Source organism: Pantherophis guttatus, chromosome 1 (assembly GCF_059756535.1).
Source record: "Pantherophis guttatus breed Tessera chromosome 1, ASM5975653v1, whole genome shotgun sequence".
Taxonomy (NCBI): Eukaryota; Metazoa; Chordata; class Lepidosauria; order Squamata; family Colubridae; genus Pantherophis; species Pantherophis guttatus.
This window is the reverse complement of record NC_142063.1, coordinates 329311569-329335226: the sequence shown is the minus strand read 5'-3', so window position 1 is coordinate 329335226 and position 23658 is coordinate 329311569. Positions and strand designations below refer to the sequence as shown.

Sequence of the window (23658 nt, the reverse complement as noted above, 5' to 3'; positions counted from 1 at the left end):
AAGTATATGACCCATAGTTGGATCAATGGGTTAACAACATAATTTTCATGTCATTTCTTGCACAAGAAAGGATATCAGTAACTCATCAGTTAGTATACTTGGGAGAGATAGCACCCACTAAACATGCTCCCTAACATGTAAAGCAGCAGTCCTCAACCATTCTGGTTCCGTGGAATGGAAGCGGCAATGGGGGAGAGGGCGTGGTTTTGTGCGTGCCCGCCACTTCCACCAATACAGCATCATATATTCACATGCTTGCCCGCTGCTTGCCTAGCCCAGTTCCACAATGGGCTGCGGACTGGGGGTTGGGAACCTCTGATGTCGAGTAGCAAGATTTTATGTTACTTTTAAATGAAAGGTTATTTGGGAGCCCACACCTGTTTAGGGATACAATCTGCACAGATGTTGATCAATTCCATGAGAAATGAGTTATGCAGGATTAATTAATTGCCCCATAAAAGAAAAGCTGATTCATGCTCAAGCAGAGCATTAAAGAGAGATACTCAAACATTTAAACAATGTCTGACCAATTCTGAACAGCTCCAAAACAGATCAACTCTGTGACCCACTTAGTAAATGAGGAATATATGATAACACTTAGCAGACATCTTACCATCCATATTCTGATCCCATCTGCCAGCAAATATACTTGAGCAAATTCTTCACTTAAAGGATTTTTGCCACCACTATTCACTGCAAGGGCAAAAAGATGGAGATAAGAAGACAGATTCTTTTAGCCTAAATCAGTCAAAGAACAAGGCACATCCTTCATACAAGGTGCAAAATCTTTCTAGATCTTTTTTAAAGAGATGGCAAAACTTTGCTGAGGAGAAAATAGTGAACTGACCTTTCTACCATGTCCAGAATTCCCAACCATCTTGGTCTATAACTTTACAGTACTTTTAGGAATATATGTCTTCCCCTTTCATCTGATTACATGAAGGACCAGAATGTGTTACAACCCAACATCTCTGTCTTCTAAGAAGACTGGGATCACCCAAGATATCAAAGGGTCTGCCATTTTTGAGGTAGAAAAATCACAGCTTGCATATGCATCCCAATCAAATATGATACCCCATTATGGTGCCTTGGAAATTGAACATATCTCAAAACATTCACAGGAGAATTTTCAAAAGAATGGTTTCTTATACTAAGCTTCCAAGGAAAAATTAATTTGTGTACTCCTTCCCTGCCGGTAACACTACTGATTCCTGAAGCATATGCTTCAGGTTTTCCTTGTATATAAAGTGATGTATGTCAAGATCAAATATTATTTGAAAAAATATGCAAGTTGTACTTTACTGGTGAATTTCAAATAACAACTTTCCCATCCTGATGACCTGTTAATTTGCTAGGCTACAGTTCCCATAATCCTCCAACTGTCACAACCTCTGACTGTTCACTATCGTCCAGCACATGTGGAGGACATCATGCCACAGAAGGCTGCTATATAATAAGAGCAGCAGTCTTTCTTATGAGTAAATATTCACTAATGTAGAAGTTACCATATTTTTGCAGCTTCCCATACAAATCTGGAGAGAGATACACCAAAGCAGCAAATGTAGACTGGACAGCTTGATCGATAGTGGAACCAGCAACTATATCTGTCTTTGGAGCCTGTTTATTACATGCCTGTAAGAGTCCTTTGAAAAGTTCAGAATTTGGCCCACAGAACTCCTGGGTAGGATCTGACTTTGAGAACTCAAGGAGAAAATTATGGCAGCAGTTGGCATCTGAGTTGACTGCCTAAAAAAGAACATCAGAAGAGATACCGGCATTAACTTCTACTTCAACCCAACTCAAAGCCTCTAAAAATTAATTCTATAAGCATGATAAGATCTATCTGTGAACATTAAAACAAATGTCATAAAAACTTTTAATCAGATTGAGTAAAAACTTAACTTAGATGCAGTTAAAATAATTTTAAATAAGAAAGTAAAAAAAAGAAGGTATCCTATTTAGATTAATAAAAAAGGACCATTAATCCTAAAAATCCATTTTTCACTTCCCTAACTGAAATGGAATTAGACAGAAAGTCTTATATTCTGCTTATGGGGTCTGCGGATGGTTGCCTTTACCATGAGAAGGAAAAATCAGCAAGCTAGCCAAGATTTCAACTAGGTTATTCAAGTATCAGTAACAATGCCACAATTTATTAAAGGAAATAAAACCCTGAGAGATAAATCTGTATGATCTCAGCACTCTTTGTTTTGTGGGTTTGCAATTTCTTATAAAAATCCTAAAATTTCAAATTATTTTTGAAAAGTAGATATTGTATGAATAAATCCTTGGTTTGATCTATAGTTCAGCACTCTACTGTATTAGCCTAAGTATTCCAGGCAAGGAAGTGAAAGAATGTTCACAAAAACAAAGATTACATGACAACTGAACAAGAACTCTGAAGAAATGCTAAAATTAGGGTAGAAAAAAAGAGATTCCTCCTACTGCCACAAATGAAATCTAGCCTAATTACAGCTGCTCTCAGACAGATGTTAAGCATCTTTTAATCCAAACTCTATCTGATCCCATCTTTAGTCTTGATCACTTGTTTCTGATACAAAATGTGGTAAATTGTGGCACAGCATTCCTGTCCCTGAATTATATAACAGCTGTCAGAAAAGAAGGAGGGAAAATGATCAAAAGGCTCTCTGAATTGGTGTTACTAAGTGTAAGCCTCCAACCTTAAAAAATACCTTTTTATTTTCCTGTTCAGTTTGGCTTTGTTTTCTGTCTACTGGCATTTGCTCAGAACGCATCCGATGCCGGAAGACAGGTTTCCATAAAGGAGAGTTAAGAACAGCCGTTGCTTCTGTAGGAGGCAATTCTATTTCACTTCCTACTCCTGAGGAGAATAAACACTAAGTTAGAATAGTAGAGGCTTTATCAAATTTAATATATTTTAAAATTATAGTTTGTAATCTGTATTTATAAAGATTTCTACAAGGTAGAAAACGAAAAGTAAATTCACTATAAAAGCTAGCCAATACATATAAATGTTAGAAATTGGCCCTCTTTGCACCCTTGTTCCCATTCCTTCTGAGACTCTCAATATATGCATTTATTGTTGCCATAGGTTATGGTCCCAAAGGTGCTTTTTCAGGAGGCAACTGAACTTTCTTGTTTTTTCTTTTGAAGATGTTTCACTTCTCATCCAAGAAGCTTCTTCAACTCTAACAGGATAGTGGGGAATAGAAGGATTTATATTCCTTGCAGGCAGCTGGTAATTTGCATCCTTTTAGAGGGTCATTGAAGCACTTGGAGGTTTATCTGTATCCTCAGGGTCACCTAAGTATTGCTCCTGGTTACTGTAGTTTGCAATTTTTTCCTCTGGAAATCCATTCCTGCTCTCACACCATTCAAAGGGTGTTCGTCCCAAATTGTATAGCTAAAATGTCTGTAGAGATTCCCAGTCATCCAGGTTATGGCTGTCCCAAAGGAAACGTCTTCAAGAGAAAAAACAAGAAAGTCCAGTTGCCTCCTGAAAAAGCACCTTTGGGACAACTATGAGCTGGATGACTGAGAATCTCTACAGACATAGGTTATGGTGCTCTTTTTGTTGGATCTTGGATTTCATGTCAGACCAATACTTCTTTGGGGAACTATAGTGGCTAAAGAAAAGTAAAGCACCAGAGGATAGTTATCCCTATTCTAATCCACTTTCTAGCAAAATTATTATTTGTTCCTTTTTTGTCAGGATGAAGTATCCCCCAGCAAGGCTTACAACTCAGGGAGGGAGGGAGAGAGAGTGGGGGGGAATGGAGAGGGAGGGAGAGAGGGATGCACTTCAGACAAGATAATCCTTTTAGAATAAATGAGTGGGTGGGATATGGAAACACAGAAGTTTTAAATGAATTTAGACAAACGACAAATTCAGCTCTGATGTTGAGTATTTGTTTTAAAGCACATTGCTTAAAAATTGCAAGTCAGCAATAATTTTCGGCTGTCTCATATCTCATTCCTCTCCCATCTATAAAACCATCAAGAATGTGAAAATGAAGAAATTTAAACTATTAATGACTCACCCTGTGAAGATTTTAACACCATACTCTGTGAGGCGAGGCGCCCCATTAACTTGGCCACAAGAAGATGCAAATCCAGGACCCAAGAAATGTCAACATCAGGCAATCCATAGGCCGTGACAGAGAACTTGTAGCCCCACTCATTATTACTGCTATCAGAGTGAAAGAGAAACTGCAACCGAGGACCAGTTTTGAAGGTCACTTTCTACAGAACAATAAAACAACCAGATTTTTGTAGGTGTTAACAGGTCAGAAGAACAAGTTAAGATCAGATATCAGGGATAGGAACGACATCAATATGAATTTCTTGCTTAGAATCTGGAGATTACTCACCTTGGGCCACTTATCTGTGCCAACTTTGGTATCGTAGCGAGTTTTGGCGCCTTTGGCATCAGTAAATTCCAGATAATCATACCTACAATTTTTTTGAACAGATTAAAAGAACAGGTTTTAAATGGGCTAATTTTGGCACCCCTGTGATTAATCTGGAAAAAAAGGCATGCAACTGAGCCACGAGACAATGTCTTTATTATAGATATTGGCCACCAATGCTGCTGAAGAGAAGAAGACCCATTATGATGCTGAAAGAAAACAGAAAGTTGACATGGAGAAGGGAGTTACATAGCGGGCAGAAGGCTCCACTAGCAGGATAGCAGAAAGCCTACTCTCCCCAAGAATGTTGCTGAAAAGTTGCCAAGTGAGTTCTGGGTTTTGTTTTTTACAAATTAGGAAGTGATCGGAGATGTTTCGTCATGTTTTATTCCTGGCCTGAGCTCAGGCCTCTTTTATTTGACCATTGCCTTGTAGTCCCAAAGATGCTTTTCAAAAGCAACTGGACTTTGTTTTTTTTTCCTTGAAAATATTTCGCTTCTTGGAGGAAAACAGAAACGTTTTCAAGGAAAAAACCAAGAAAGCCCAATTGCCTTTTGAAAAATCACCTTTGGGACAACCATGAGACGATTGAGAACCTCTATAGACATTGCCTGGTAGCAGCTCTTCCTCCTGTTCTTCAAGGCCATTGCCTCTGCCCTCTACAAGCACCCTAGTCAATATCCCACAGTTTTTAACTAGATTAAATTGAAGATGTCACTTACTATTACAGGTAAGTTACCACTTGGATGCAATAAACTGCAATCCCTACAAGAAACTGACTACCACAATATATGGGAGAAGTTATAACGTGTGAGGAAAATGTTATTGTTCAAAACCATCCATTTGTCTTCTTACATTTGGTTCTAGATTCAAAATTTCTGACTCTTGATGAAGCAGAGTCCTAGAACTGGTCTTACCTAAACAATCTAAGAACCACCTCTTTTTTCCAGTAGCTTCAAGAATGCAGCTAATAAGGCCAAAAGGAAATGACAATCAAAAAATGTTAATACAGGATTGATCAACTTGCCTCCTCTCTGTTTCACATCTTTCGTCAAATTCAACTTCGAAGGAAGTTGCTCCTGGGCACAAGAAGACAGTAACATCATGGCAGTTGTTATCATAGTTATGGGGAGATTCTGTTGTCCATGTTCGTAGTACCACTGGCTGCTCCTGCTGCCAGCTTTCTATACCCATCTGACACAAATAAAACCACAAAGGAGGAGCAGGTATTAGTTAACTCTCTGAAGCTTTCTCTAGAAAACAATTGTGACTACTTATGCAATGGGCACACGGAAAATTAATCCAGACCCTCACTTTAGATCCTGATTTGTCTGATAGTTATGGGCCTGATCACTCAGGGATCTGTTTCTCTAATTTAAAAGCTGTATCTGACTTTCAAAATTGGATTTTCCTAAGCTGATTAACAACACATTTTCATATGTCAGAGCCTAGAAATCTGTAATTCAAGTGAAGCCTCTGTGATGTTTTACAGATTTTGACACATGCTTTAAGCAGGACAGAGAAATATCAGCCACAAGTACCATAGTTGTAAAAATAGAGCAATACAGAGCTAAGACTCATTTAATGACTGAATAAAAACAGAGTTCTCAGTGCTACTCCAGCTACAATAGACACTTATTTTTTGGATACTTATCTTTTCATTCAGAGTTTGGTAAAATTTACAAAGTGCTCACTCTTCCTATTTTTCCCCATTATAATATTAGCATGAGGTAGGTTGAACTGGAAAAAAAACCTGATGGGCCCCAGGAGATTCTATGATTCAGAATAAACTAGAAACTGGGTCTGTCACTCCTTATTTAACATATGAGCGACTACTTCACACTTCGTCCCAGAATCTCAGGTTATGTCTCTGAACTCCCAGGAATGTACTCCATATATTATCCTGGTCTTAATATCTTTTAACAGCCTATCAGCATTTTACAACAGATCCTGGAATGGAACAGGTAACCAAAAAGCTGAGATACCAGAAGAATGTGTTCCAAATGAAGATAAGAATTTCCTAAATACCCAGATGCCTGCAATCTACTTAAGAGCTTCACTATGACTTCTTATCCACAGTGTTAGTATTACAGTCCCAGCATTTAATCAAAAAATGAAATATTGTTAAACATTTGTAATTTTTTTTCTGTCAGGTTACCTTATTTGGACAATTTTCAGACTCTGCAGACAGATCATTCAATAATTTTGTCAATGTGCCAACATCCTGCAGGAGGCTCCCATGGGGGATGTCTAAAATGCAGAAATCCTGCAGAAAGATCATCTAGGGAATAGACAACACATCTGATGTTAACACTTACAAAAAGAGGCACCAAACTGAAAAAAGGCAACTGCTGTAGGAACTCATTCAGCTACTCACCATCTGACGGACTACCATGGCAAAAACAGAGTTGCTTAATTTTTCCACAGTGGTTTTCACACCGTATTGAGATAGGAGAGACTCTAAAATCATCTTAATATTTGATAGGAACTGTTGCACATCTAGACAAAAAAAAAGAGCACAAGGCAACAGTTAAAGGAAATATCAGCAACAAGATTCTGTCACTGGGTGCCCACTAACTATATTGGATTACATCTCTTTTCATTTTCAAACAGACTGACACATACATCGTAAAATTGTTGGTGAGTACTTATGATTATTACCTCAGATACATTACTCACATTTTGTAAGGATTTCTTTGGCAAGACGTTTAGATGCTGCATCACTGCCTTTAAGTTGCAAATAACACCAAGACAGGAGGCTACCTTGTACTGACCAGAATAAGGATGAGAGAACAGGGCCAGTATCTTGCAAGACAATGTCCTTCATCAACATTTCACACTGGGGAAAAATCAGTTAAGTTCAAAGCTGTTAGAAATCAAAACTAAAAATGAAGCAACTAGAATAAAATACACACCCTTTTCTTGGCCTAAGCGGGATCACATTTTCTACTTGGGGACCAGAAGAGGTATGGAACCAATGAGCAGATAGATACTTTTCAGATATTTTCCCCTGCTTCCTGGGGTTTTAGAGAATTTAAGAAACACAACCAGTGCTTTAATATTGCCTGCCTTTTAATCCTTGCCTCAAAATTAGCACCTCTCAGATAGATTTGGGGAAGGGTTCCAGGGTTTTTAAGGGATATAATTTCAATCCCTTAAGGTCCCCCACAAGAAATCTGTATCCAAAAATTTCAGTCCCATTTTCTCAAAAAGTATGCCAGGTGCAAATTAAGTCTTAGGGGATATTAACTGTGAGCTGCCACTCCTAAATTAGAATTAACTAACTAACTGGAGGAATGGGTATTCAACATCACATTTTCCCCCATTTATTATTTTTCACTGCATTAACATAACAGAAACTGTACTTTCTACTATAGTGAGGGTCCAGCAGTCATTACAGGGTTAACCTGGAGTTCCGGTGATGACTGAGTCTGCAATTTGTGAAGCTCCTCCCACATCCACTGGCTTCCCAGATCTCAGACTCAGTAGTTCTGGTTAGACCTATTTTGGCTGAGCTGGGAATTATTCTTTAATTTAGATAATAATTCCTTTTGGTAGTTAGTTTCTTTACTTCTTTGCAGGATTGCAGAGCTCCCAGGGACCTGGTTGAGCTCTGCTTTCTCCAGCGAGACAGGCTCACACCCATTCCGCTGAGGACCGCTTTTACTGCGGTGGGTCGGCAGGCTGGCAGACCCAATTTGGCGTCCCTGGGGTGTTGCTCCATACGCTTGCTGGCTGTGGCTTACTCTGAACTCAGCAGGCCTGGAGAATCAGCGGTCCGGGTGAGGCTTCTCCAGAGGTCTTTGCAGGCAGCACTGGAGCTTGGTAAGCCTGTTCTGGCTCGCTTCGGAGGTTTTTTGGGCGTTCCCCCCCCCCCACACACACACCTTTAAAGGAGCCTTGCCTTGTGGAGTTTTAGTAGTTTTTTGTGGCGGTGGCCATTTTGGTTTTCCTTGTGGCGGTGGCCATTTTGGTTTTCCTTGTGGCAGCGGTCATTTTGTTTCCCTTGTGGCGGTGGCCATTTTGTTTTCCTTTGTGGTGGCGGCCATTTTTTCCTTTGTGGGGGCCATTTTGGTCTATACTCCACTGAGTGCCGGCACAGGAATTTAACCTCTTTCCAGCCGCTTCAGGCCAAGCCTTTCTATGGCTTCCAAGCCTCCCTCTCGCCCTTCTAAGAGACCAGCTCCATCTCAGCCCTCAATTTCCTCATCTACCCGTTCGGATTCGGGACATTCTAAAAGGAGCAAGGTTTCTGCTTCCAAAGCCCAGCCTGCTTAGAAAGGGTCTCGATCTAGTGAAAGGGTGGAGGCTCAAAGACATAAGTCCCTGGAAGGGGCAGTTGAGAAAGCGGTTCAGCAGGCCACTAGAGGGGAGTTTCTCCAGTCTCAGGCCATGGAGGCTTCTGCTGTGGAGCCTATTGCTTCTCCTGATCAGCCTGCAATGGCTTCCTGGTCTCCAGATGTCAGCACATTTCCTCCTTCTCAAGCTAAGGCTAGTGCTCTTTTTGGGGCTGTTCAGCATTCTCCTCCACCTCCCCATATTTTTCCTGTGGTTCAGGTTATAGCTTCCCCTCAGGTGGCCCCTCAGGCTCCAGTTTTAACTCCTCAACAGGAGCCAGTTCAGTCTCCTCCTGAACCTATTGCCACCCAGGGAGAGGCTTCTCTTCCTCCTTCTGGGATGGTTCCTAGCCAACCTCTTGATTTAGCAGCCCTTATTCAAGCAGCTGTGCAACGGGGCATTGCTGCAGAAATGCAACGCAGAACTGGATCTTGGGTTTCAGAACGGGCCAGGACTCATGGGGCTTCACTCGCTCAGGGTTCTGCTGACCTTGAACAGGCACAAGAGCAGGATTTTTCTGGAACCTATGCCGGTCAGGGGTCTGCTGTGGGGGAGGAGCTAGATGAGCCTGGTTTATCTGATGCTGAAGATCTTTCTCCTGATCAACCTTCATTCGTTGGGTTATTTAAGTCTCAGGTTTTCAGCTCCCTTCTCCACAAGGCTAAATTAACCACTAGCCTGGGTCTCCCTTCACAGAAGCCTGACTCTTCGGGGGTGGAAGCAGGGGCCTCCTCTTCCCTATTTGAGGAACTGTTTCCTCTGGAAATGGAGGAAATCCCAGGTCCCAAGATGTTTAAGGATGTTATTACTAGACAATGGTCTGCCCCAGTTTCTGGGCCTAATCCTAGTTCGGTGGACAGACGCATTTATAATCTGGATTCTATCATCTCTTCAATTTTGCAGGTTCCAACAGTGGATCCTCCTATTGTGGCTCTATCTAATTCTTCAGTGCTCACAGGCCCTCCGGAGGAAGGCCTCCGTCCTGGAGACGAGCATCTAGAGCACTCCCTGACTAAGGCTCACCAAGCTGCACCATGGGCCGTTCGGGCTTCTTCGGCAGCCTCTTTCTTTAACAGGGCTACCCTTATGTGGGTTAGACAACTGCAGGGTCGCTTACCTTTGTCTGATACTAGGGCTCACCAGGATATCAATAAAATTATAGTGGCTCTGGAGTATTCTGCAGATGCCACTCCTAACGCCTCCAGATTTGCAGCTAAATCCATTGGTTCCAGCATCACTTCTCGCCGCCTCCTTTGGCTTCACAATGGCAGGCTGATACTAAGAATAAGTGGCGTTTGGCATCTTCCCCATATTCGGGGAACCTTCTCTTTGGTCGTCCTCTTGAGGCCTTGCTTATCGAATCCAAGGATAAGAGGAAGGTCCTGCCTAGCTTGTCCCGAAGGTCAGAAGGTCGCCCTTCCCATTCTTCCTTTCGGCCCTTTCGGAACCCCCCCTCGAGTTTTCCTTCCTCCAGGTCCCAGAGATTTCAATCTACCAGGCAAGATAGATCCCAGCACAGACAATCGGGTCCTGGATTCCGCGGCCAAGGTCGCAAATCTTTCAGAGGGGGGAGGGGTCGTTCTTCCCACAGGTTTCGCTGACTCTTTGCCCGACCCTCCCATAGGAGGCCACCTGGCGCTCTTTGCCAGCCAGTGGGAGGCATCGACCTCGGATGCCTGGGTCAGGGGGACGGTCTCCCAGGGACTATCTTTAGAATTTCTATCCACTCCGCCCCCACAAGATTCCTCCAGGTCCCTCTCTCGCGGAACAGGTCTCAACGGCTTCTACTGGAGGAGGCGGTGGCGCACCTCCTTCAAATCCGGGCCATCGAACCAGTTCCAGTAGACCAAAGAGGACAGGGGTTCTACTCCCGCCTGTTCCTCGTCCAGAAGTCATCGGGGGGTTGGAGGCCATTCTCGACCTGAAGTCCCTGAACCGTCGCATAATCTACCGTTGGTTCAAAATGCAATCTCTTCAATCCATCCTAGAATCCATCAGGGAGGGAGACGTCCTCACGTCTATCGATCTGACGGAGGTGTATCTTCACGTTCCCATCTGTTTGGCCCATCGCAAATTTCTTCGCTTTTGTCTAGCGTCTCGTCATTACCAGTACCGGGCTCTTCCATTCGGACTCTCCTTGGCTCCCCGAGTGTTCACCAAATTGATGGCAGCGCTAGCAGCCTCCCTCCGAGCGGTTCCCATTCGGATCGAGTTTTACCTGGACGATCTATTGATCCAGTCCGGCTCAGAGAAGTTAGCGCATCAGGACCTGCTCACCACCATTCAGGTCCTGAAAAGTCACGGTTTCTCAATCAACGAGGCCAAGAGCCACCTGGTACCGACGACTCGTATTCAACATCTGGGGGCCATAATAGATTCCATCCAGGGCAAGGTTTATCTGTCACAAGAGCGCCTGATCAGTTTGCGGTCCCTGGTCGGGCAGGTCTCTCTAGGACAGCCAGTTCCAGTGCGTCAGCTGTCGCAGCTTCTCGGGAAGATGGTGCCCTGTATAGGGATCATCCCTTGGGCCCGTCTCCATTGCAGGGCTCTGCAGTGGTTCCTCCTACCTTTTCAATGGTCCCTCATGAGTTCTTCCGACACCCTAGTTCGGCTATCACCCAAAGTTCTTCTTTCTCTAACCTGGTGGATGTCTCCGGCCCTATCCAAGGTACATTTTTTCAGGGAACCTCTTCTGTTGGTCTTGACCACCGATGCCAGTCTCTTTGGCTGGGATGCACACTTGGGGAACCTCTTTGCTCAGGGCCGCTGGAGCCAGGCCGATCTATCCAACGGTATCAATTGGTTGGAGCTCAGAGCCATCCACTTAGCTCTGAGGACATTCCAGGACCAGCTGGAGGGCAGTCACGTTCTAGTCAGGACAGACAACGTAGCAGCGAAGGCCCACGTGAATCGCTTAGGGGTAACACAGTCATAACGTCTGATGGAGGAGTCCGACCTGCTGGGCCTATGGTCGGAGAAACACCTGGAATCCATCAGAGCCACCCACATCTCTGGAGCAGCGAATGTGCGAGCAGATCTTCTCAGCAGGGCCACAGTGGACCAGGGCGAGTGGCGTCTTCAACCAGCCATCTTCCGCCAGATCTCCCGACGGTTCGGGGCTCCAGCTGTCGACCTGTTCGCCTCCAGCAAGAATCATAAGACGAGCAGGTTCTTCTCGCGGTTTCCAGACCAGGGGGTAGAAGCAGTAGACGCCCTTCAGAGTCCCTGGCCACCGGGGCTTCTGTACACCTTTCCACCGTTGGCAATTCTTCCCAAGGTCATCCAGAAGCTTCTCGTCGAGGAGGCCGAGCTGATCATCATCGCCCCCCATTGGCCTCGCCGTCCTTGGTTCACGGACCTGGTGGCTCTGTCGGTGGCTCCTCCTTGGCGTCTTCCTCAAGACAAGAGAGCTCTCAGTCAAAGAGACCTTCTACATCCAGACATCGAGTGGCTTCAACTAACCACATGGAGGTTGAGCGGCAAATCTTCCGCAGTTGAGGTCTCTTGACTGACATCGTAACTACCCTTCAGGCATCTCATTGGGCTTCCACGAACTGCATTTACAACTCCACCTGGCTGTCCTTCTGCCGTTGGTGCTCTCGCTCTGGCCTGGTCGCTTTAGATGCCTCAGAAGAGCAGGTCCTGGGGTTCCTTCAAGTTGGGTTATCTTCAGGTTTGGCTCCTAGCACCCTGCACAGACAGGTGTCTGCCCTTGCCTCGATTTTGTCTTGTGGGTCTTCCCTGCCCCTTTCCAGACGTCCACTCATCAGGCAATTCCTCAGGGGGGCCTCTAACCTTCGCCCTCCTACTTTACACAGATACCCTACCTGGAATCTCCCCAAAGATCTTTCTGCCCTCACCTGTCCTCCCTTTGAGCCTTTGAGGCAGGTGGGTTTACGGTTCCTTTCTTATAAGGTGGTTTTCCTGGTTGCCATAACCTCGGCTCACAGGATCTCTGAATTGGCAGCTCTCTCTTCTCGTTCGGACCTTTGCATCTTCCATTCGGACCGAGTGGTTCTCCAATTAGATCCTTCCTTCATCCCTAAGGTTAATTCGCCGTTCCATAGAGCTTCGGAACTCATCCTTCCCAACTTCTGTCCCTCCCCTTCTCATCATAGGGAATGGACCTGGCACACTCTGGATGTTCGTAGAGCCCTCAAGATTTACCTTAGGAGGACTTCTTCGTTCAGGCGTTCAGAGAGTCTCTTCGTTTCTTTCCTACCTTCCTCTATGGGTCTGAGGGTTTCCTCTCCCATCCTGGGTCGGTGGCTTAGGGCCACTATTACCTCTGCTTACGAGGCTCAAGCATTGCCAGTGCCTTCCCGGATCACTGCTCATTCCACTCGTAGTGCTGCCACGTCCGCGGCCTGGGCCACTCAGGCATCCCTGGAGGATATTTGCCGGGCAGCCACATGGTCTTCCCCTTCTCCATTTATTCGTCACTATAAGTTGGATGTATACGCTTCTGCGGAGGCGGCCTTTGGCCGCCGAGTTTTGCAGCAGGTGCTTCAAGGGGATTCTCTTTCAGACTGGTAGTCCCCCCCCAATAGAGGTTCTGCTTTGGCATGTCCCTGTAATGACTGCTGGACCCTCGCTATAGTAGAATGGACGTTGTCTTACCTGAACGTCCCTTCTGCGTAGCAGAGGGTCCAGCAGTCATCCCCACCCTATCCGGTCCTCCTCCCCCTCCTCCTCCTCCCCCTCCTCCTCTCTTCTTCTTCTTCGTCTTCATGTTTCATGGTGGTGGTGGGGGTTCTTTCTGTTCTTTGTTGTGGTTTTCCCAGCTCAGCTATTCGGTCTGCAGAATCTCCCTTGTCAGAAATCTGGGAAGCCAGTGGATGTGGGAGGAGCTTCACAAATTGCAGACTCAGTCATCACCGGAACTACAAGTTAACCCTGCAATGACTGCTGGACCCTCTGCTACGCAGAAGGGACGTTCAGGTAAGACAATGTCCATTTTAAGTCTAAGTGTGACATCAAGAATAATTAAGCAGGGTAGACAATCTTTTGGCAGTCAACAGTCAAACCTGACGAGATGAAGGGATCGAGGATCATAAAGTGGGTGAGATAACATCATATAAGTAGTCTGGAAATGGCTATTTGGTTGTTTTTTTTAAAATAAAAATCTATGAAGCAGCATTGAATCATTAAGTTTAACTTGATGTCCAATCAGAAATCAAAATGAAAGCAGTTTTCTGGCTATCTACCATTTCAACTTGGTCATAGTTCTTTCAAATATGTGTAATTATAATTAAATATAATTTTAAATGAAACCAAATCAGTTTTCTGCTGGTTCTTTCTCCTATTTTGGGAAGGGCAATGCTTAATGCAGATCTCAAATGTCAAACGTGAAACTTCACCCAGAAAAATTAGGCATCCTTACTTCACCATTACTTCACAATCTACAATAGATGGTTTAATTTAAAAATAGTGTAAAATAGTGCTACTATATCAAGCAGAGCTTATTACTAAACACATACAAAGTTTCTGTTCAGCTTTAGTTTTATGACTAACAAAAACCCAGTTCTATTGGTAATTAAATGTACCAGTAATTTTCTGCAAATTCAATCAATACTGTCACCTCAAGAGTATTTATTGGAAAAAAAAACCTGATACACCTGTTCTGCAACTATTGGAACATATTGTCAGAAGTAGCTTTCACAGACTTCCCAGAAATAATGTGTATATATAAATTATCACTTCTATATGGAAAAAAAACATTTTTAAAAACTACAACCTCTTTTGACATCACCATCAGGAGGGTCTTCATCACTGTTAGCACTTGAGTAACATCAACATCTGCAGAAGTTCCTTTATCTGGTAACAGCAGAAGTCCACCTGGATCCTGATCACTGACAAAGAACATTTCCATAATAATATATTGTTAATTACCTAATACTCTAGAACAGGGGTGCCAAACTTGATTTCATTGAGGGCTGCATAAGGGTTGTGTTTGCCCTCAGGAGCTGAGGGGAGGGGCACGTGGCCAGGGTGGGTATGACCAGCTCGATCTCATTCGAGGGGGAGGGGAGGCTGTGGTGGCCCGAGTGCTCTGCCAGAGAAAACAGGCTTCCAAACTCCATTTTCGCCTGCCACGGCCTCCTGCAACCCTCTGCCAGTGAAAACGGAGCTTGAGAGGGCCGTACGCTGTGGCAGTCGAAAACAGAGCTCTGGAGCCTGTTTTTGTTGGCAGAAGCACCGCAAGCCGGTCCTTTGTTGTTTCCAGGGCGGCCCCATGGACCAGATCTAAGTACCCTGCAGGATGGATCCGGCCCCCAGGCCTTTAGTTTGACACCCCTGCTCTAGAACATCCATTTTTAAACAATTGGAATTGGCAACTGGTTAATCTTTAGATCAGTGTTCCCCAACCATGGCCACTTCCAGGCATATGTATTTCAACGGCAAGAATTCTTATCAATGGTCATGCTGGCTGTGGAATTCTGGGGGTTGAAGTGCACACACCTGGAAATTGCCACCATTGAGAAAAACTGCTCCAGATAATGCAGAATTCAATGTCAGCCATTACAGCCAGTATGAGCAATAAAAATGGGTGCTAGGACCTATCATTCAACCAATTTGGTCTAGTGGTTATCACACTAGGCTAGAAAATAAGAGAATGTGAGTTCAAGTCTCGCCTTAGCCATGAAAGCCAGCTGAGTGACCTTGGGCTAGTCATTCTCTCTCAACCCAACCTACTTCATAGGTTTGTTGTTGTGGGGACAATAGGAGTAGGAAAGTGTGCTGAATATATTTGCCACCTTGAGTTATTTGTAAAAATAATAAAGGTGGGATAGAAACAAACAAAAAATAAAACAAACATATGAATGGCTGCATAAAATAGAGTCATGTGTTTTTCAATCCTTATGGCCACAGTTTATCTTTTTAAGTACCGTAATTCATATGAAGTTCCTATATGAACCTCTTTTTTTTTTTGTTTCCTGAACTAGCAATCTCATTCTGATATCTGCAGGTTCATACCACAAAATGCCAATTTGAAAATGTTAAAAAAAAATGCCAATGAGATAATTCAGTCAAGAAATGCAAAGATTAGTTTGCTTACCTAAAATAAGCACAAAGTGACTTGAAAGTAAGTTGCACAGATGGCTTGTGTTTCTGCTCTGTAATATTATTCTGTAGAATAGAAAAGGCTTTTTTAAGAATAAATCTCTCAAACATACACTTTTGGCAACAGAAAAAATAAGCCTCAGAGGATTGTCGGGTAGATGCAAAATGGCAGTGACGGAATCTACTTAACTAGATAGTGTTATTTACAATGAACATGTACAAGATAAAAGAGTTAATAAAAATTACAAGCAATAAAAATATGTTGCTGGTAGGAAGGTTGAGGTAGATTGGACAGAAGATGCATGTATCTAAAGAATCTAATCTTAAAAAGTAGTTTTATGTAACAGATACAACAAAAGCTACATTTCACTGATCCATACAACATACCAGCATTGCAAAGAGCTGCTCCCGCCTGATATGTCTATGGGGGAAAAAGATGGCCGCTCCATTGAGTAATGTGTTAGTCACTTCCTGCTTCAAAGTCTTCAGCGGTGTGGACTCACTGTCATTGTTAACAACTGTGTGTTAAAAAAGATAAAAATATGCTGACCTAATAAACCATTTTGAATTCCAATTCCTTTTCCTGTTGTTTCTATTCTAACTTCTATTGTAATCTCATCTCATACAGATACTCCTCGGCTTACGACCATCATTGAGCCCAAACTTTCTGTCGCTAATCGAAGTAGTTGCTCAGTGAGTTTTGCCTCACTTTACAACCTTTCTTGCCACGGTTGTTAAGCGAATCACTGAAGTTGTTAAGTTAGTAACACACAGTAGATAAGTGAATCTGGATTTCCCCATGGACTTTTGCTTGTCAGAAGATTGCAAAAGGGGATAGCGTGATCCTGGGATGTTACAACCGTCATAAATATGAGCCAGTTGCCAAATGTTTGAATTTTGATCACGTGACCATGGGGACGCTACAAGGGTCATGAGTGTGAAAAACGGTCATAAATCACTTTTTTCAGTGCCGTTGTAACTTCGAACAGTTACTAAACAAACTGTTGTAAGTCAAGGACTATCTGTATTTCCTCTTTTCTTTAAGACCCATCAAGATGATACCAATTAAGGGTATCTTTGTTTTGGGAGGATAAATTACAGTCCACAATTTGTATGCAACAATTTCAGCAGCTGTACCAATTTGTGATATCTGCAAAAGGCTGGAAGACGCTATGACAACTCCCACCCCAGAAGAAATCAGCTAATATGAAGTGGCTGAGGATTCAACCTGGATGAAATGAGGGTTGGTCTCCAGCAAATAGGAGATTAAATAGAAATTCAAATAAAGATTAACAGATATTCTTATGAACAAAGTTCTGCTTTTTTAAAATTCTGTCAGTTAAGAAGGAACTGACCACAATAAAAAGCTAAAAGGGAGACTATAAATGGGTGAACTTCAGGTAATTACTGTATTTTTCAGAGTATAAGACACATGTTTTTCCCCCTAAGAGGGTGAAAATTTGGGTGCGTGTTATACACAGAATGTAGCCCCACCCACCTCTCGGCCCCCACCCTTTGGCCTCTGCCTCCCAGCAATTTACCTCCTTGCAGCAAACAGCAAACAGCCCATTTCAGCTTCAACATAGCCTGATTAGGCAGTTCATTGTCGGTTGGATCGGCCTCCCAACCCTCAGCTGTTTCAGGCTGCAGGGACTGCCATTGCCTATTGCTGCGTGGGCCTCCGCTGTTTGCTGCAAGGAGGCAAATTGCTGGGAAGCAGATTTTTTTCCCCCTCTTGTGCTAATCAGGCTGTGATGAAAATGAAAATGAAACTAAAGCAGGCTGTTTGCTGCAAGGAGGAAAATTGCTGGGAGGCAGAGGCAGATTTTTTTTTCTTGTTTCCCTCCCCAAAAAAGGTAGGTGCGTCATATAGTCTGGAGCGTCTTATACTCCAAAAAATACAGTAGTTTTCCTCCTTCCCTAAACAGAAAGTAAATTCAACTCCAAGTGCCAGTCACCTTGGGATCTGAGATTAGGTATCGGTCATGGAATCAAGGATCAGTATGAAATCCTTGTTCCCAGGAATTTCATAGCAAGTGCATTCCCTTTCCCACAACTCCTCAAAGAATTGCCAGCCAACCTGCTCTATAAATGCCTCATATTATAATATTAAAGGAAGAATTTGCAACTACATTGAATCCGTGGATTGCAATGAAAGATCAGAAGAATTACCTTCACACAAATGTTTATAAAGTTCCTCTGCTGCTTCCGTACTGTCAAGTGTTGTTTTCTGAGCAGCTTTCTCAGTCTTTGCAGCCTTGGGATCGGATGTAAGCATTGAGAAACAACTCTGAAGAAGCTGTAAGAGCACGGCCTGGGCATCAATGCATTCTTCTCTTGGGCTACAAGGAGAAGCCACAAAACAATTGTCATGAAATGATGGTTAAGACAGTAATTCAGTGTTTAAAAAGCTTTCCCTAAACATAACCAAGCCTAGAACCTTACGTTGTGTAACTTCCTATATGCCAATCAGCAGAAAGTCTTTAGAAAACTTGTTTGTGGGAGTTAATAAATGCCCTGTGTAACACAGAGTTCTGGAAAATCCAATACTTGCTTTAGATTTTTATTTTTCTCAACTGTACATTGATTTCCTTTTAACAACAGCATTGTGCCTGCTGATAATTGCAAATGTGGTTTATCATTTATTATAACATACCAATTTCACGTCTTCCAATCTGATTTGTTACACCCAACAGGACACTGTGATTCTACTCACGTATTTGACAATAGACCAAAGCTGAAGGTTTTGTTCACTATTAATAACCACCACAATGATAATCCAACATTCAACTAACTGCACTGATTTTTGTTTAGTATAATTGAAAGGGACTTACTTTTGGTGAAGTTTACTATAAAAATTCCAGAAAAGCTTTAAATCCAGGCCTGTGAAGTCCAGATATGATTTATACCGTTGACCACTTTCCTTCTTCTGAACCTAAAAAAGGAATTACTAAATAATAAAATGGAAAAGAATTTGATATCAAATAGATTTTGCTGGGACAGAAAGCGCAGCTTTTAAATAGAATTAGCGGGAACTGATTTTGCATCATGTACTTGGTGACCTGCTATTTGCTGAAATGGAATCCAATCCCTGAAAGCTAATTGCATAATACATCCGAAAGTCTGAAATGGGTCATATAATTATGCACGTGTCATTATCTAAGCTATACCATCTAGTTAGTGAGTACTTTTGAAGTATATTCAAATGTTAGGATAATCGAATCTAGATGTCATTAGGAGCTGCATTATCATTCTAGATCATCTCTTTCTAACCAGACCCCACTGCCACACCCAACTATGATGGGAGAAACTCAGAGATTTAAATGCAACTGGCCAAATAAAAATGCCTCAAATTGCAAATCTGCATTTTGAAGAGAGTGCAATCTCACTCTGGTTAATAGGAATAGCATTTAGACTTACCGTATTTTTCCATGTATAAGACACACTTCCCCCCCAAAAGTGGGTGGAAATGTCTGTGAATCTTATACAGCGAATGTTGGCGAAGCCCCACCCACCCGCCAGCCTTCGGTCTCTGCCTCCCAGCAACTTACCTCCTTGCAGCAAATAGCCTGGTCAGCTTCAGCACAGCCTGATTTAATACAAGCAGCTGATTGACGGTTGGATCGGCCTCCTGGAATAGCGCCTATCAGCTGTTCCAGGCTGCAGGGATCACCACTGCCCGTCGCCCATCGCTGCTACAACCTATCGCCGCCTCCGCACCCCCTGCTTTCAGTCTCCGCGTGTTCAGTTTTTTGCCCGTTCCAGGCGGCGGGGATGGTAGCGATCCCCACTGCCTGGAACGGGCCAAAAACAGGGCGCATGGAGACCAAAAATGGGGCACACGGAGGCAGCGATAGGCAGTGGCAGCGATGGGCAGCGGCAGGCGGTGGCAATCCCCACAGCCTGGAACAGCTAAAAGTATTCCGGTATTCCAGCAGGCCAATGCAACTGCCAATCAGCTGCTTGTGCTAAATCAGACTGTGCTAAAGCTGACCAGGCTGTTTGCTGTTTGCTGTAAAGAGGTAAATTGCTGGGAGCCAGAGGCAGATTTTTCCCCCTTGTTTTCCTCCCCAAAAGCTAGGTGCGTCTTATACTTTGGAGTGTCTTATAGTCCAAAAAATATGGTATACACCGCTTCAGTGCTTTACAGCCCTCTCTAAGCGGTTTACAGTCAGCATATTGCCCCCAACAATCTGGGTCCTCATTTTACCAACCTCAGAAGGATGGAAGGCTGAGTCAACCTTGAGCCTGGTGAGATTTGAACTACCAAATTGCAGGCAGCTGGCAAGCAGCAGCAGTAGTCTGCAGTACTGCATTCTGACCACTGCGCCACCACAAAGCTCCTTTGATAATTCTTTGATAATTCCTCTGCATATCTGAATTCCATAGAGAACAGGTTTTATTGAAAATTTGCATCATTTTATATTGTCATTCTTACAAGATCCTTTGTTTTTATGAGCTTATTAAAAATTGTTGTCAATGTGTCTTTACAAAACACTCTACAGAAGTTACAATGAACAGAATGTCACATACCAAGTCTTGTGCAAGTTGTTGAATGAAGGACAGAGTTTTTAGAAGAAGAGTCATCCCACAAACGGTATCACCATTTAGTCTGTCACATTCCCTACAGATTTTGTTTTTACTAGGTTCTTCAGATGCTGACCGGATATAACCAAAGATACTTAAGCCTTGTACTCCGAGCCGTTCAGCTTTCTCTTGCCTGGTGCATAAGAACTTTATCATCAAGTACTAGAAAAAAACAGAAAACAATCATGAATCTAAACAATTTTCATTGGGAAAAAAAAAGACTAAATCATTTCACACTAAGATTTACAAACACAATTAGCTGTGCTGTTTAATACCTTTTCAGTTGTTTTAACATCAACATGTGAGTTCTGAATCCATAAGACGAAAATATTTGATTCAGGTCATTACAGAATAGCTTCTTTCCTGTTGGGGGTACTGCCTTTTACACAATGCCTGTTGCAGCGTTTAGCACGCATCTAACGTAGTGTGTGACTTTTTACATTAGATCAGGAATGTGCAATTACCATTAGATCAAGGCACTTAATGCAAAAGAAGGCAAAAACCCATTTTAGGGAGGGCAATCATTAGGGCTTTAAGTATATTAAAACTTTGCAATAATTAAGGTATACATTTTGCTCCTTAAATTGCTATCCAAAACCCTGAAAAAACAACAAAAAAGGCTGAATTATGGGACCACCCACGATGTATGTGAGGCAAGGACAAATATAACAGAAGCTAATAGGACATTTGTGGCCCCAGACCAGTGGTGGGTTTCAAAAATTTTTACTACTGGTTCTGTTGGTGTGGCTTGGTGGGCGTGGCATGGCTTGGTGGGCGTGGCTTGGTAGGCGTGGCAGGGAAAGAATACTGTAAAATTTCCATTCCCACCCCACTCCAGGGGAAGTATACTGCAAAATCTCCATTCCCACCCTACTCCAGGGGAAGGATACTGCAAAATCCCCATTTCCTCCCAATCACTGGGACTTGGGAGGCAGAGAATAGATGGGGGCGGGGCCAGTCAGAATTTTTACTACCGGTTCTCCAAACTACTCAAAATTTCCACTACCGGTTCTCCAGAACTGGTCAGAACCTTCTGAAACCCACCTCTGCACCTCTGCTTTAAAGCTATACTTTGTTATGATCAAATATATTTAGATTTAGTCTTTTAACAGCAACAATATAACAGTCCCTAATATAAACAGTTCAAATTGCACAGAATAACAATCACCAAATTGGGATAAAAATTAAAAAGCAACCACAGAATGACATTGCTGTTTGTAATGCTGCCTTTAGCTCGATGTGACTGAGATATCTAACAGCAAATTAATGTACCTACCATTAAACCTGATATATAATTCATGTATTTATTAGATTAGTACCTTATCTTTATTTCTGAATAACTCTAGGTGGTGTAGAAAATGCTTCTGCCTCTTAGTTTTCCCATAATGACAACTTAGTGAAGTGGATTGGGTAGAGAGAAAGTGGTCCAAAGCTACCCTGCCAGCTTTTACATCTATGAAAGGACTACAACCCACAATCTTCCAGTTTCCACTTTCTATTTCAGCACAACTGAAACAGAACTACTACAATAAGACTCAATCTCAGTGCAGTCCTTCCTAGCAACGCCTAACAACAAAGTTGAGATATAGACCACATTCATTTAATATGGATAGACAAAGCTAGCCAGGATTTTGGCGTAACTAGGAACAAGGAATGAACTGAAGCAATGACCCAATTGGCTCCTTCTGACAATGGATGTCAGACACATATCCTGTGGTTTGTTTATTAAATCATCTGAATCAGAAAGCCAAGATCACACCTGATGCAGGATCTTTTTTTCTTTCTTTTTGATTTGATTTATATGCCGCCCTTTTCTGGAGACTCAGGGCGGCTTACAATGCGTTAAGCAATAGCCTTCATACTTTTGTATATTTTATACAAAGTCAGTTTATTGTCCCCACAATCTGGGTCCTCATTTTACCTATCTTAGAAAGGATGGAAGGCTGAGTCAACCTTGAGCTTGGTGAGATTTGAACTTGCAGTAATTGCAGGCAGCTGATGTTAATAACAGTGCTTTAGTCTGCTGCGCCACCAGGGCTCCTAGAATTCTTCCTGGAATGTGCCTGGCAATCTCTGTGCTCTCCCCTTCCCTCAAGGTAGGACCAAACATTAATACTTTCTATCTACAGCACAGTATATCATACCAAACATCAGTCTTTCCTGATATAAAGTAGGATTAAGTTTCCTGCTGTAGGACAGGAAACATTGGAGATATTTAATAATATGCAAACCAGTATGTTTTTCTGTTTGCTTGACCTTCAGGACCTTTGGTTTGGCTAATAAGTCCAAGAAGTTATATGCAACTCATTGAACCATCACTTAACCCATAAGGTAATAGATTACTCTTTTATGTCTGGGTATGTGATAGAATGAGACAATATGATACAATGTACTTTCCTTAATTGTAAGAAAGCACCGGGTGACTTTGGGCCAGTTACTCACTCTCAGCCCAGTTCCTGTTGTGGAGATAAAAATGAAGGAATATCCCCACACAAGTTATCTTGAGCTTTCAGAGGAAAGACGTCATGTATATATCCATAGACAAAGAGACTGTCTGTCTGTTTTACCTTAGATATTCTACACTGCTGCATTTTGACTTCTACTTCATCCCATTCCTCTTCCATTTCAAACCATCCAACAGGATCTTCCTCTCCAAGTTCATCACATACAGTGCTACTTCTGGAAAACAGGCAGTATTAGAAGAAAATAATACTTTATAACAACTTACCTCCAGAGGGCTACAATAAAGCGTTCCCAGTACTGAACATCTTTTTCTGGGGAAGATTCAAAGGAATGGAAAGACTGGCTGAATAATCAAAAAGCATCACTGTGCTAATGACAGCAAGGCGTGCCCAACCTCCTGCTCAGTGCGTAAATCCAAACTAAATCATCTACAACTAATTTCTATTTTGTCTTGAACACATTCTGTGAAAGCCCACCAGTTCTCTGCGTAATGGGTTCCACTGTCACACTGCTTTTACTGTTAGCAACAATTTTCTAATATTCAGTTGCAGTAATAACTAAAATCCATTCTTCCATATCCAGCATTTTGGTATTATTCAAACAGGTTCTGTCCCAAAGGTGCTTTTTCAAGAGGCAACTAGACTTTCTGGTTTTTTTCATTGAAGACGTTTCACTTTTCATCCAAGAAGTTTCTTCAGCTCTGACTGGATGGTGAATGAAAGCCAGCCAGTCAGAGCTGAAAAAGCTTCTTGGATGAGAAGCGAAACATCTTCAAAGAAAAAACCCCAGAAAGTTCAGTTGCCTCTTGAAAAAG

The 23658-nt window shown here is 42.8% G+C and overlaps 1 protein-coding gene across 2 annotated transcripts in view; it reads right to left on the bottom strand.

Moving 5' to 3' along the window:
* Positions 1–23658, bottom strand: part of ZZEF1 (zinc finger ZZ-type and EF-hand domain containing 1) — a 77352-nt gene that overhangs the window by 32060 nt on the left and 21634 nt on the right. For both annotated transcript variants that reach the window (XM_034420908.3, XM_087889118.1), the window contains exons 12-27: positions 22949–23060; positions 20328–20543; positions 18629–18729; positions 17967–18136; positions 16182–16312; positions 15790–15860; positions 14467–14581; positions 7071–7230; positions 6769–6890; positions 6550–6672; positions 5419–5585; positions 4353–4434; positions 4023–4224; positions 2694–2842; positions 1506–1746; positions 614–693 (exon numbers count right to left, since the gene is read on the bottom strand). In XM_034420908.3, the coding sequence (XP_034276799.1) occupies positions 614–693; positions 1506–1746; positions 2694–2842; positions 4023–4224; positions 4353–4434; positions 5419–5585; positions 6550–6672; positions 6769–6890; positions 7071–7230; positions 14467–14581; positions 15790–15860; positions 16182–16312; positions 17967–18136; positions 18629–18729; positions 20328–20543; positions 22949–23060 (2242 nt within the window). The remainder of the gene's footprint in view (positions 1–613; positions 694–1505; positions 1747–2693; positions 2843–4022; positions 4225–4352; positions 4435–5418; positions 5586–6549; positions 6673–6768; positions 6891–7070; positions 7231–14466; positions 14582–15789; positions 15861–16181; positions 16313–17966; positions 18137–18628; positions 18730–20327; positions 20544–22948; positions 23061–23658) is intronic.